This window comes from Brachycentrus maculatus, unplaced genomic scaffold, assembly GCF_059751285.1.
Source record: "Brachycentrus maculatus isolate JH-2025_06_01 unplaced genomic scaffold, ASM5975128v1 h1tg000757l, whole genome shotgun sequence".
Lineage (NCBI taxonomy): Eukaryota > Metazoa > Arthropoda > Insecta > Trichoptera > Brachycentridae > Brachycentrus > Brachycentrus maculatus.
This window is the reverse complement of record NW_028281487.1, coordinates 349888-365209: the sequence shown is the minus strand read 5'-3', so window position 1 is coordinate 365209 and position 15322 is coordinate 349888. Positions and strand designations below refer to the sequence as shown.

The window sequence follows — 15322 nt, the reverse complement described above, 5'->3', positions numbered from 1 at the left end:
TGAATGTTTTTTCTCCATTTGAAAAATATTTAATATATTTCAAAAAAAAAATTAAACAATACCTTTTCTGCAAAATGCAAAACAACATTTTCTGCCCTGTAGCGAGTAAATATTAAGTTAAAAATATGCCTCTTTTGCTGGGTATAGTACATTTTCTTAGCATTCCAAAAACATGCACAACTGAAAATTGTCAATTTTTGATTTAAGACGTTCTTGAAAGGAGTGAGCGATATGTTTCTTTCCAATACAAATACATATTTAATTTATATTTAATCTTTGATATCAAAATGCCTATGTCATAAGAAATTTACAATGATTAAAGAAAACACTTATTTTATACTACTTGAATTTTATTAAAGACTACTAGTTTCGGAAGTTAAACTTCCATCATTCAGGTCTGTATAATAACTAAAATATAAAATTGTTCTATAATTAAGGAGAGGGGAAAGTTAGGGGGACATGTTACAATGATTAAAAAAAAACAAGTGTTTTCTTTAATCATTGTAACATGTCTTGCTACAAAGTTAATGCCGAAACAATAAATAAAAACATAAGAAATTTAAGTCCAGAAATTGAGTGTAAATCTACATCACGTAATTAATCCGTTATATTTCCACTGAAATTCCAGCCCAACACTCAAAGAGACACTTTAGTAGTCCTCTTGACGACTGACAAAGTATTGTTTACTTATTTCAACAATTTACGTAATACCAAATATTATCTTTACACTCGGTGCCGGTTTTATGTACTATTTATGGTTATAGGAAGCACACACATGAAAACCTATATAATAACATTTTTAAAAAGCTGAGTATAACCTTGAAAACTCTCGGTAAAGATGTGTATACAGAATATTAAGTTCCGGGTATATTTATATTGTTAACACAAAGTAAACGTGACTGCAAGATTATTATGCAACATTTAAATCTGCAAATTTCGTGTGTTTCGTGACAAATTTGAAGCATAATAACAGCGGGTTTTCATTATTATAAAATTTCCTCATTTTTAAATGCATAAATGTAAGTAAAAATAGTATGTAACATGTGTCGTGTTACATAATTTGAACAAAGGCCCCGGTTTATCAAAAGGTGTTTTAGACAGAAAAAAATGTGAATCACTTTTGCACATTTCTCTTGCAAATAGAATTTTTATTTTCGATGTATTTTTTAATAGAGTGACACCTGTTATATTTTTTTTAAATGCAATAACGTCCTCACTTAATAAATAAGCTTCTTTAATAAATATTTTCAAATACATTTTCTCTAAATTAATAGGTACCATACATATTACCAGGTAATATACTATGTTATATATATTTTTTTAAATGTTTTCTTTAATAAATTATTCATATTATTAATTTATTCGACAGTCACTGCGTGGTATTATCTATCCATTTTTCATGTAATTTTCTTAAATCACTTTTTCTTAAAATCGATGGTGACACGTGTTTCGATGCGTACCACACTTATTTTCAAACGCTGTATGTGAAGCTTAGTCTAAATTTTAGATATATGTATATTAGTTACAATAGATTTTAAGAAACAATGATGTTACCAAATAAAAATAATTTTTTAAAAATAAACTTGTTGAACTTGACAGTTTTTCCTTTCTTCGTAGTTTTATTGGAAACACTGCTCAGTTTTTCGCAGACTTTATATTTCAAAAATTGAAATTGTTAGAAGAAAAATATCCATATGAATTTTGCAGGTACAGAAGTTGTAAGTACCTTGAGAATTAATTAATAATTTAAACAATAATAAATGCCATTAATTATGTTTTGGCAAACAAATGGAATATTTTGCAAATAGTAATGAATAATTTAGGTTTCATTAACATTGAAAATTAAAATAATATTTTACGAGCAACACGGAGGATTGTTGTATTGAACATCCTTGAATATTACTGCTCTGATATACATATATGGGTGGTGTATTCTTGCTGACTTTGGAGTTGCAATAAGGCTAAACTCTAAAATAATGTTTAGGAGGAAAAATATATAAGATAATAAAAATATTTATATTTAATCTAATTTGCAAGAAATACGTATTCATAGATTATTCATTCATATTTATTTGTACAATATACATATGTACTGTAAAAAAATATCTCTGAAATTGTATGAAAATTACTGTAATCGAGATTTAAAACGTTTCTAACCTAAATGTTTCAAACCAAAAAATGGTTTTAAATCCACAACATTTTGAGTGTGTCCAAATACTTATTCACAAATCTGGGTTTCTCCACTTAGAATCTTGCATACAAATAAAAGGATCTCTGACAAGTAAAAGTTTTCTTAATCAAATTATAGATGGCTGTTGTGAACTCAATCACGATGAGATGGTTTTAAATCGTTCAAACCCACTTTTGGTGGTTTGAAACGATTGATCTCTACCCTAGATTTATTGGTCAATAAGCCTAGCATAAAATAGTTGGCGATAATCGATTATTATCTGCTGATATTCATTCAAAGGGGTACCTTGCAAAAAAGAGTTGGAGAATAAATAAACTGCTCGCAAGCCAATTTTTTATCTCAAAGCCAAGTTTAAACAATTTAAAACCGATGTATTTTAGTTGAAATGGTTTATCTTATTTTCTTTTTTTTTTACATGTACGATACTAAAAAGTAAAATATTTGATCGTTTAAACTTCCCACCAGAGTTGTCCCGAACAAAAACGTATCGTAATTATTTATAGGTTATTTTTTTATATCTCATCAAAGATGAAGAAGAATATGGAAGTCTGGGCATTTACGGGGCTGACGACCGTCATAGGCTGGTTTAAGTGATTACTTTACACACGTGTAACATTCACCAATTCTACCCATTATTGACAACCACACTACTCAAATTCTTGGAAGTTCTGTATATGGTGAGATATAGAGAAGCTTTTTATTAAGCAGAAACTCTTATATTAGTATGTGAGGTCCGAATCCTGGATTATAATCATACACATGAGAAAGGCCAGAAAATACCATTTTCATTTTTATTATTTAAGCTTATAATTTGACCAGACAATTTATTTACAACATTTTGAGTGTGTCCAAATACTTGTTCACAAAATCTGGATTATCTCCAATTACAGGAGTTATTTTCATAATATTAATAATATGAAAATAACTCCTGTAATTAGAGATAATCCAGATTTTGTGAACACGTATTTGGACACACTCAAAATTTTGTATATTTATATGTTTAAAATGAATTTATAATTAAATATCATTTGTAATTTTTCAATGAAATAATAGCTGTCTTTATTGACAAACAATCTCTCACTAGTTTTAACTACCAAAAAACATGAATATGGGTTTCTAAGATATTTTTAATAAGCATAATTTGATATGTGTAAATTATAAATACCGCATCTAGCAGATGATAATCTGTTTTTGTTTTGCATTCAATTAGACATATTCGCGAATTAGCTAACGGTTGTTGCATTTTCCAAACATGATTTTTTTACTCAATACTCGATCGCTATCTGTATCTTAATAATTCTCTTCAATCTTTGTTCGGTAGATCGAGTTAACAAACAACCTTACGCAAACCTCTCGGAATGTTAAACCAGGATACGAAAATACGAGTAACAGCTTTACAATACGCCTCTTGGTTTTCAGCGAACGTGTTTGTGTGAATGCAGTAAATGCCACAATATCTCGAATCGTAATATTAATATTAACTTAAATACACTTCCTCGTTCAGATAATGTTAATGTTGACGGCTAAAGACCTAAAATGCTTTAATAAGCGCAGGCGAGTGGTGAATTGTATTCGTGTTCCTCCAATAATAAATAATTGGCGTTGAACTGAGACAAGGAAATATTATTTAAATAGATATCATGATGGTCAGGTACCGAAGAACCTCTCATACCGAGTACCTCTCATAACGAGTTATTAGCATAAGAAGCCAAGAAATGGGTTTGTGTCGGGTTGTGGTCCCATGGTTAGTGTCGCGAACTCTTAAATCAGAGTTTCTCGGTTCGAACCCACTCTGCCGCAATTTGATACCTATTGAGCAGAGCCTCGTTAATGCAGGAGGAGGAAGTAGCAGAACAACAATCTTCTAGCACAATAAGAAAAATGCCGAATGCATAGGAAAATGTTGCATCGTACATTAATAAGCATCACCCTTAAAAGGAGATGGCTATTCATGCTACAAATGCATTCAAAGATAATGCTGTGACATATTTTCGGCAAATTTTGAAGCGTCAACAAAAACAAATGTCTTTCGATAGTTTTCTGGTTAAAAATGATAAGGTATCTGTAATAAATTCATATTTTTAAAAACGTTTTTTTTAGTCTAAATTTTATATCAAGTTTGTTACACTCCATGACAATTTATAAATAATTTTATTAGAATAAACGTCAATAATAAAAAAATACAAAAAAACTTATATTCTTTCGGCATGAAACGCATTTGCGAATTTTACATTGATTACTTTGGATTTTTTTTTCGTTCAACGAGGAAGATTCTGGAACAAATTATGCTCGTTATGAGAGGTTTCACTGTTTTTCTGCAGCTTCTACTGAGGGCACAAGGCTTCTTTAGGTATAAAAATAACATGAGTTGGATCGGCGGCGTTTTCGTGATAGATTATATTAATTTTCAATTACAAAATATAGTTGTATTAATATATTCATGCGTCACGTTTTTCAAAAGTGTATTATTATTATTTTTTTGTTAATATTGCATTGCTGCGGTAATAAAATTTTATGTTATTTACCTTGACAAATCGTAGAAATATATGAACTTCATCTTTTAAACAAAATCAAAAAATGAGAATATTACTACTCAGCCTCGCTATGAAAATCTAAGAAATCACCGATTCGACAATCTACACAACACCCATATTTATATATTTTTTTATGTTACTTAAATATAATATAAAGTAATGTATTATTTATTAAGTGATTGCTATATTTTTAAAATAAATACCCATATATACTGCAGAATATATATTTTTACTAATCCATTCGATATTAAAATTATTGATTTTGACTTAACTTGTAGAATAACGTGATAAATGAAATAATACGCTTAAATGACACTTAATGAAAAAGAAAATACTTGTATAAGACCACTTTTGAGATTTTTATTGTCAATATACCTAGTTTCAAGAACTACTAATGTTCCGATCAATAGGGGAAAAATTTTAAAATTATTTAAAAACAACATAAATTTTTTGTTGTTTTTAAATAAAAATTAAGTAACAAAGAAAACACTTGTTTTATACCACTTGAATATACTCAAGTGGTAAAAAACAAGTGTTTTCTTTAATCATTGTAACTTGTCTTACCACAAAGTTAATGCCGAAACAATAAATAAAAATTAAGTAATTGCTGTATTTTATAACTCATACATAGATGTATTACAAGAATACACTTTTAAGGGATTCATTTGATGTATTATTTATTGATTGAGCCTTTGCGGATTGACGCTGGCATAATGCCACCTTTGAGTTTATTAGTCTAAATAGGCTAGTTCTGAGAACTACAAATGTTCCCGTCAACAGATGAAAGTGATACAAAATCTCCTATTTATGAGAACATTTGTAGTCTTCGAAACAAGTTGTTACATAAGCAGTCTTATACGTGTATTTGATTTTTCATATTTTGAAATATTTATTCGTGCTTATTTTCAATGGTGTAAATATCTTGATGTAAAAAAATGAACTGCTGCTTCCATCGTAAAATTTCCATTCACGTCAAACACTTTGCAAATCAAACATTCTCCTTTTCTTTACAGCATTTTGAGTGTGTCCAAATACTTGTTCACAAAATCTGGATTATCTCCAATTACAGGAGTTATTTTCATATTATTTTTTTACATCTCATCAAACATGAAGAAAAATATTAAAGTCTGGGCATTTACGGGGCTAATAGATATCTCTAGTGAGGTTCTAGTGATTCAAGAACAATGTTTCAAAATTGGTTAATATATATATAGAACTTCCAAGAATTTGAGTAGTGTGGTTGTCAATAATGGGTAGAATTGGTGAATGTTCCACGTGTGTAAAGTGATCACTTAAACCACCCTATGACGGTCGTGGTCCCTGTAAATGCCCAGACTTCCATATTCTTCTTCATCTTTGATGAGATGTAAAAAAATAATTCTCATTTTCATTCATCGTTCACACTTTGTAATACCACATGAACGATGAATGACAAGAAGAGTGTTATATTACCATACCAGAAAGTAAATAATGTTTTTGATGTACAAAATATATTTAGAAAATAATTACCATGTAAAAACACTGTTTTTTCCTATAAAATAAATAAATAAATAACCGTTAAACCATCAAATAAATAAATTATAAAGACAACACAATTTATTTACATTTTTCGGTAAAAATATTAACTTGTATTTATGTTTTTACTTGCAGGGGGCGTAAGTGACGGCAGAATGAGGGGATGGTTTGACGCTTTTCGCAGCGATGGCGGACCCACCCTGTACAGCTTCAACAACCGCACCCCCGTTACGGGAGATGTGTCGCTCATCACCCTGTATGTCGTGTTTGCCACCCTGTACTTCGCCTTCCTGGTCATATTCCCCGGGATGAGAAAGGAGGTATTAATTAACTTTATTATATATTTAAAGATTTGGCATTTAATTTGTAGCTCCATTTTAATTTATACATATATTAAATGTTAAATTCAAACACTGATTTTTTTAGTACACTTTGTTTAATTTTATTCAAAATTTAATCATAATAATAAAAATAATAAAACCCTTATCCGCACCCCAATGATGCATAAGGCACTGCTTCGTATAAACGCAATGTTTTCTTGATCGTTCACACATGACGGAAAGGTGATCAGCCTTCCGCTTCAGGTACCAGTCCAGGGTAATATTGAATAAATATTACAGTGAAAAAATCACGTATATTTATTTGATCCCCCTGGGAATCAAACCCGGGATCTTCAGAACGGTAGCGGAGCGTGCTGACCATTACACTACGGAGGTGGACTGATTTATTTACTAAACTGAGTTTGATATTAAAAATTATATTGACCATTTAATCAAACCTTTCATCAAACATTCGTTTGAAAATGACATAACAAGCCGAAACAATTGTCGCAAATATTATTTTTACGCGTTGAATTGGACTGGATGATAAAGAGAAAAAATTCATCAATTTATTCAGACCATTTATTTACCACATTTTAATTCTACGCAGGGTTTCTTTACAAATTAAAAACACCGAAATTAAGCGGTTTTTCTCTCTCATTCAACTTAAAATATCACAGAATATCCGAAATATGAATGTTTCAGATATTTTTATACAAGATTAACTAATTATATTTTCCTCATTCTTCAAATCCTTATCCGTACCCCAAGTGTGCGTAGGGCAATGCATCATATAAATACAGTGTTATCTTGATCGTTAACACATGAAGGAAAGGTGATCAGCCCTCCGCATCCGCTCCGGTACCAGTCCATGAAAATATTGAATAAATATTATAGAGTGAATAAAATCACCTATATTTATTTGATACCCCTCTGGGACCTGGGACCTTTAGAACGGTAGACGAGCGTGCTGATATATATATATATATATATATATATATATATATATATATATATATATATATATATATATATATATATATATATATATATATATATATATATATATATATATATATATATATATATATATATATATATATATATATATATATATATATATATATATATATATATATATATATATATATATATATATATATATATATATATATATATATATATATATATATATTTATATATATATTATATAAATATATGTATATAAATATATATATATATATATATATGTATGTATGTATCTATACATATACATAAAATTAAATATTTCTTTAATTTTCAGAGATTCACAACATTTACGACAGTAAGCCTGAGTCTCTTCGTGGGAACTGTGATACTTGGTAAGTGTACCTACTAAAAATACCCTTTTAATTTACATTATTTATTTTAACAAGCACTTGTGTAAGACCACTTACTTAAGTTTATTAATGCAAACCTGACTGGTTTCGAGAACTACAGATGTTCTCAAAACTAGAAGTGATTTATATTATCCACTGACACTTCGTGATGGAATTGCATTTTTAATTTATTATTAGATTAAAACCAATATTTTTAGCTTTTCCACTTTTTTATTTGACCAGCGACCGGGTTTCGTCGTTACCGACATCATCAGACTGGTGAGAGGCTTTACAAATTTGTATGTTATATATAAAAGAAGGCAGGAGTTGATAACCATGATTTGATATAATTTTATGAGAAATTAATTTAATTTTAGTGAATTTAAGTATTGTATGATATTTTAAATATTTTTTTATAAAGGTTTTTTGTATTGAAAGCACGATTTTATATAAAGTTAAAATAGATTTGTATTTTTTGTAAATGAATTTAAATTATGTAACGAGGTATCAGGAAATGCTGGTTGACGGCTCCTTCCACTAAGCTGTGGTTGTCCGGGGGGAGTCCGAAGTTCTCTGAAATGTAAATTTCCCGGCAGTCATTTCTTATCGACAAGACATTAAGGCATCTATTGTTTCTTTTCTAATGGGTAAAGTAAGGGAGAATGAATGTGTGTTACTTGATCATTTAATATGTCTTTATTATGACAATTTTTTAATCTATTTATTTCCAAAATTTCGAGCCTATCTAATTTTTTACCTTTACTTAAATTTTGGAAATAAATAGATTAAAAAATTGTCATAATAAAGACATATTAAATGATCAAGTAACACACATTCATTCTCCCTTACTTTACCCATTAGAAAAGAAACAATAGATGCCTTAATGTCTTGTCGATAAGAAATGACTGCCGGGAAATTTACATTTCAGAGAACTTCGGACTCCCCCCGGACAACCACAGCTTAGTGGAAGGAGCCGTCAACCAGCATTTCCTGATACCTCGTTACATAATTTAAATTCATTTACAAAAAATACAAATCTATTTTAACTTTATATAAAATCGTGCTTTCAATACAAAAAACCTTTATAAAAAAATATTTAAAATATCATACAATACTTAAATTCACTAAAATTAAATTAATTTCTCATAAAATTATATCAAATCATGGTTATCAACTCCTGCCTTCTTTTATATATAACATACAAATTTGTAAAGCCTCTCACCAGTCTGATGATGTCGGTAACGACGAAACCCGGTCGCTGGTCAAATAAAAAAGTGGAAAAGCTAAAAATATTGGTTTTAATCTAATAATAAATTAGAAGTGATTACTTACACTAATAAACTCAATACGTGGTCTTATACGACGGGGTCATTTTTTTTTATTTAATTAAACCAAAACGAATACAATTAGGTTTATCATAAATTATAACGCCAATGTCTCTTTTTTAAACTGAAATACGAAAAACGAAAAAATAACAAATCTCCCTTTATGATTTCTTTTGCAATCGCTATCGCCTCGAGCCTCGAGACACCGTGATCTTGAAAGCAACGCAGCTCATAAATGTGCAATCCACTCCACTCTTATAGGAAGTGAATGTGAATGTGTGAACATACGTGTGTGACGTCACTCTGACGTCATCCGCCGCGTCACAGCGTTCACCTGTCACTTTTCTTAAGGGGATATTCGCGAGAACAGAATTCATTCGCCTGGAGACCACTGGAGAGATCACGTCTGTTTTTTTTAAAGAATGTTTTTTAGAGTTTATATAGAAAAAAATTATTTATATTTTTTAACTCCTTATCTTTCGATTACCTTTTTTTAACTTTTTTCTTTTCAAAACCAGACAATTATTTCGAAGAAAAACTTGTTTATTTCATTACTAAAACGGTATTTTAAGAAAAAATTAATTACGTTAAATGTTACTTCCATTTTGAGAAAATTAAGTTGCGGTTTAAGGCCCTACATTCAGACGTTAAATAGCAACTTAATTTTCCTTAAACCCAGGTAATATTTGGCGTAAATATTTTTTTCATAAAACACCGTTTTGGTATATTAAAAAGACTTTTTTTTTCGAAATCAATTTAGGATTTTGAAAAATAGAGATTTATTAAAAGGTAGGGGGTTAAAAAAATAAAAACAAAAAAAATTAGGTATTTTCTTTTAAAAATGTAATTCCAATATGTATATTATTTTTTAATCACGCGTGAAGGCACGAACGACCTCTTGCGCGGTCGCGTTCTGCAATTGACTTTTGAGAATTCCCCCTTAACGAATGCTGGGCCTTAAGCGAATTTTAATAACGCTACATAACAATTTGATGGATCGCATTTTTTATGCGTTGGCATTTGGATAATGGCTTCTATCTAAGATTTATTATTATTTTTAATATGTAACGTAACGGATACTGCATGTATAATTATATAGATAGCTTTTATAAATAACAACCTATCCTTCTTTTAAACATCACACCGTGACTTTAGTGTTTAATTAAATTAAGTGAAAACTCATATATTGTTTCGGCATTAACTTTGTGGTAAGACATGTTACAACGATTAAAGAAAACACTTGTTTTTTACCACTTGAGTTTTATTATAGACTACATGTTTCAGAAGTTAAACTTCCATCATTCAGGTCTGTATAATAACTAAAATATAAAATATGAAATTGTTCTATAAATTGTTATTCCCACTCCTTATTTATAGAACAATTTTATATTTTATATTTAAGTTATTATACAGACCTGAATGATGCAAGTTTAACTTCTGAAACATGTAGTCTATAATAAAACTCAAGTGGTAAAAACAAGTGTTTTCCTTAATCATTGTAAGTGAAAACTCATAATCAAGAGGTGTTTCAAGTTTTTAAATGACTGCAAAAAAATTGTTACAGGATAAATTTCGTTCATTGGTGGAAAAAATAAATACATATGAATCGCCTTGGATAATTATTTTAAAATAATTCATCTAGCTTTGAAATTTAATGGTAAATACGATTTTTTTACCATGCACGAATTTCCTAGTTTGTTTATTGGACAAATCAGATTATCATCATCATACATAATCAAAAAGCTTATTATCGTGATTATTTTATTTTTTGTTCTTTTTAAATTATTTGATTTTTTGTCGATTCAAGAGAAATGGGCCATCTCTGTTTTATTTTATTTTATATTGAGTGATCTCTTAAAAACCCAATGACTGGTCGCAAGCATTTATAAATAACCAGACTTGAATTTATTTATTAAATTAAATTATTCGTCTTCGTTAATATAATATATCAACTTACAAATATAACTTGTGAGGTCTTCTTCTTCTTCATCTTGGTGTAGGCCTTGTGGCCTGTTTTTAAGATGGATTAGCCTCCTGCGATGTTAATTCCCAGCTATTGACTCATATCTTTGTGGGGTGAATTCTAGTATTTCTGTGTAAACATTTTAACATACTAAAAATATTTTTAAAGAAATACATTAAAATATTTTAACTTAAATTTTTTTTAAACATTAATATGTGAGATATTAACATTCTTACTAGTAAATCGTTTAAGGTTACATTTTTTGTCTTAACGACTACTCATTCTTTGTTTGCAATTCTCCTGATTGATGATCTAACTATCTGCAATCTACATATATTATTTCGTTTAAAAGAAATGAAAAAAACTTTTTATTCATTATTATACATACATGCTTCCGTGTTACATATTTATAATACACAATTTTGTCCGTTCATTTTTCGAAGTAAAAAATGAGTTGGCATAAACCAATAATGGACCATCTCAACTATTAAAAATAAATAATGTTTTTAATATGATATTACATTAAAAATATTTCGTTGCTATAAATAAAAAATGAAGGGATATATGTCAATATATCTAATTAAATTATTTTAGTAACCATCAAGCCGCTTTCCCGTTGAGGTAGATAGAGAAAATAGAACGCCACACTAATCTGTCATTACAAACAATCTTCGCCTCTTACACATTCATGTATCTCATCATACACACTCGCCTATTATTCCGACTCCTGACCGGACGATTATTAAGTATTTTAAATATTTGAGTATCTCAAGTTTTCTTCAGTCTTCCTTTGCTTCTATTTCTGAATGCATTTACCTCATAAATTCGTTTTACTGATCTTCCTTCACTCACTCGATTCACATGCCCAAACTATCTTAGCACACCTGTCTTAATTTTATCAACAATGCTTATTTTGGCCTTGCATTCTTATATCACCATTTGAACATCTATTGTATCCTCAAATTTATAACAGTCTTATTTTACACGCACCACATCTAACAGAAGGGCATGAAAAATTAAATTGAAAAAAAAAGAAATAAAGAAAAACTATTTGTGGGTACATTTTTGTAACACTATTTGACTGTTATGGAACAATAACATTAAAAATATTTATTTTTTTAAACAAAAAAATAATGAGTTTAAAAATAATAAAATAATAGATTTCTCAATAATAATAATATCGATTTTTTAGTAACGCCCATATACTGCCATTTGTAACTAAAGCAGTATCAGGTTTTCGGTTTGCCCAACCGTTTAAATCTATCAACCCAATCTAAAGTACATATAATAATTTCTGAATTTTTATGGCCATAGTAGAAAAACCAACATTATATATACTCTATAAAGAGCTAGTTCTACTACAATAATATTCTTTTGAATATGATTTATATGAATAAGATGAACAGCAAAGATATGACGAAATTGCCATGATTTTATTTTTTACTATCCTTCACAACTTACACTCAACAAACAAACATGCTATGAGCGTAAAATTTTAGTGTGATCGATGAGATTACTGTAAAAAGTTTTTTAATGTTGTATTATCATTCATATATTTTTATTAATATAAAAAAACTCAACAAATGCAAATAATTATTTTTTAATATAATTCTATCCATTATTAATTTAAATTCTATTTGGTAAATATGTACCACTTTTTCGTAAAATCTAATGATTCGCCATCATGATAAAGTAAAATTTAAATTAAAAATAGGATATCTACAAAACGATCGCATCAAACACGATTTATGATTCTATTTTTTTTTGTGACAGCTACTGCATATTACACTATGGCAGGGGTTCCCAAAGTGTGAGCCGTAGAAAGTAAAGAGGGGCGCCGTGAGGCGATCTTCTATCACTATCCGAAACCACAAATATTCTCGGGTACCTATAAAGCAACAATTTATATTTTGAGCGCTTGTATTTTTCTACCCAACTACCATTATTGTAGGCACCTATTTCTTTCAACTATAATATTTTTATATATGTAATAAAATAACTAGGTACCTACCTATACATTTTATTAAGTACTTACACATAGTACCTACATAAAACAGATCTACCACCAGATGTCGCATGCGTCGCGCTGAATAAAACAAAAAACATCAGATAGAAAAAATAGAATATTCTGAACTGTCAGAATCAGATAGATAGATAGAAAAATATTATAAAGATAAATTAAGAATAAACTTTAATTATAAACTTTAATTACAAAGCAACACATTGTTTATTTTATTATTATACACCCACTTTACATATTATTTACACCCAATTTACGAAGGAAAATATTACCACGTTATATATATATAGTCACTATATCTATTCCGAAAAAAAATATCCGTGAAAAAAGGTGTCTGAACGCCGTTTCACCGCGTTACATGGAAAAAAGCCTTGAATAAAACTAATTAATATTTGTATTAGACCAAGTTAGTAGTCTTATACAAGTGTTAAATTTTTAATAATCAACATGTCATTTCAAAAAGTTAATGCCAAATCAATACATAATGTAATTTGATAAAATGTTCGACTTCAATTTTAACGCTTTAAATATATTTTTTAAATACCTACCATCGATGTAGTGTTAGTTTTTTTTTTATTCATTTAATATATTTACATTTTTATTTATAACATAATACATTTGAATCATTTATACATATGGAGAACTTCTATATTTCGATTCGCTGTGCCTCTCCATAAAAGAGTCTGTGCTCTTGTGCTTGGAAAGGGACTTACACTCGTGGTTTAATGTTGTATAATAAAAGATATAATAATTTTTTTGTATATTTTTTTAAAGACTTAAATGTATAACGCTTTAATTTTTTTCGTAAGTATTTTTATATCATCTATTTTTTTTATTTCTTTAGGGAGTTTATTGAAATGTTTGATTGCCAAATATTTGAAGTTTTGCTGAAATTGCTTGGTGTTGCATTTTGGAGTAAAAAAATCGTTTGAGAATCTCGATGATAAATTTTTTGATAAATTCAAATAGTTGTCACCCTATTTGAGTATTTAAAAAACTGCAGTTTTTTTTAAAAATGGATTCTATATTTGGGACTTGAATTTTTTTAAATAATAATTTTTAAAGAAATTTTTTAAATAATAATTTTCAGTTCAAACCTATATTTATACGGTGTGACTTTGAATGATGTAGGAGAACACATGACCCAGAGCGAATACGACCATCGACAACGCCTAATAACAGTCGACAACAAAGGAGACAGTTACCAATAAAGGATCAGATCACTCCTGATGCTTGTCACGCTTCCAATTAACATAAGACGTCCAATCACGACTGCTGAAGGTGCATCAAACGGTTGTCGGATCTCGCTTTTAAGAAGGTAGTCCACGCTTGGTCACTGTTTAAATTACCAAACGTTTATTTCACTGAAAAATATCGACTGTTCATTGTCGATTCGATAGGTCTATAATGATTCGATAGGTCTATAATGATTCGATGGGGTATAACAAAGGTTCCCAATATTTTTGTCAAAATTTCTTGTGCATTGGGAAACAAAAATTGGTAAAATATCTTTTCAGAGAAAAAGGGTAGGAAAAAACTATATTTTCCACTTCATATTCTTCTCGTCACTCTTTTAGGACCTCTAGTACCTCCCAAAATATTGCTTCAGAGCCTACTGGGGATCATAAAAAAACTTCATAAAATATTTATTATTTTCTTTTTATCTATTTATTTATATATTGAAAAACCAACAGAAAATGTACAAAAAGAACAAAATATTATTTAAAAAAATCCAATTACTTATAGGTTTTCACTTAACAATAAACTTTAAAACAAACTGTCGTGTACATAAGTCGGCTGTCCAAACTTAAAACACAGTAAGGGACATTTTTTTAAAGTACGTTTTTTTTTGCATTTTAGGACTAAGTAGAATCCACTTAGTCCAAAAATACAAAAAAAAGTACTACAAAAAAATGTCCCTTACTGTGATTTGAGTTTGGACAGCCGAAGTATAACTATGTGTAATATTATGGCTTACATTTTTTAATCAAATCAAATTTTATTGATATCTCTATAGTGGATAAGAATATGGAAGTGTGGGCATTTACAAGGCGTACGATCTGTCATTGGCTTGTTTAATTGACCACTGTGTAATG

General features: G+C 29.0%; 1 protein-coding gene across 3 annotated transcripts in view; it reads left to right on the top strand.

Moving 5' to 3' along the window:
• mol (dual oxidase maturation factor 1 mol) overlaps window positions 1–15322 on the top strand; it is a 167560-nt gene that overhangs the window by 124184 nt on the left and 28054 nt on the right. For all 3 annotated transcript variants that reach the window (XM_088275023.1, XM_088275026.1, XM_088275024.1), the window contains 2 exons: window positions 6376–6560; window positions 7864–7921. In XM_088275023.1, coding sequence (XP_088131149.1) covers window positions 6396–6560; window positions 7864–7921 — 223 coding nt within the window. In that variant the 5' untranslated portion in view covers window positions 6376–6395. The remainder of the gene's footprint in view (window positions 1–6375; window positions 6561–7863; window positions 7922–15322) is intronic.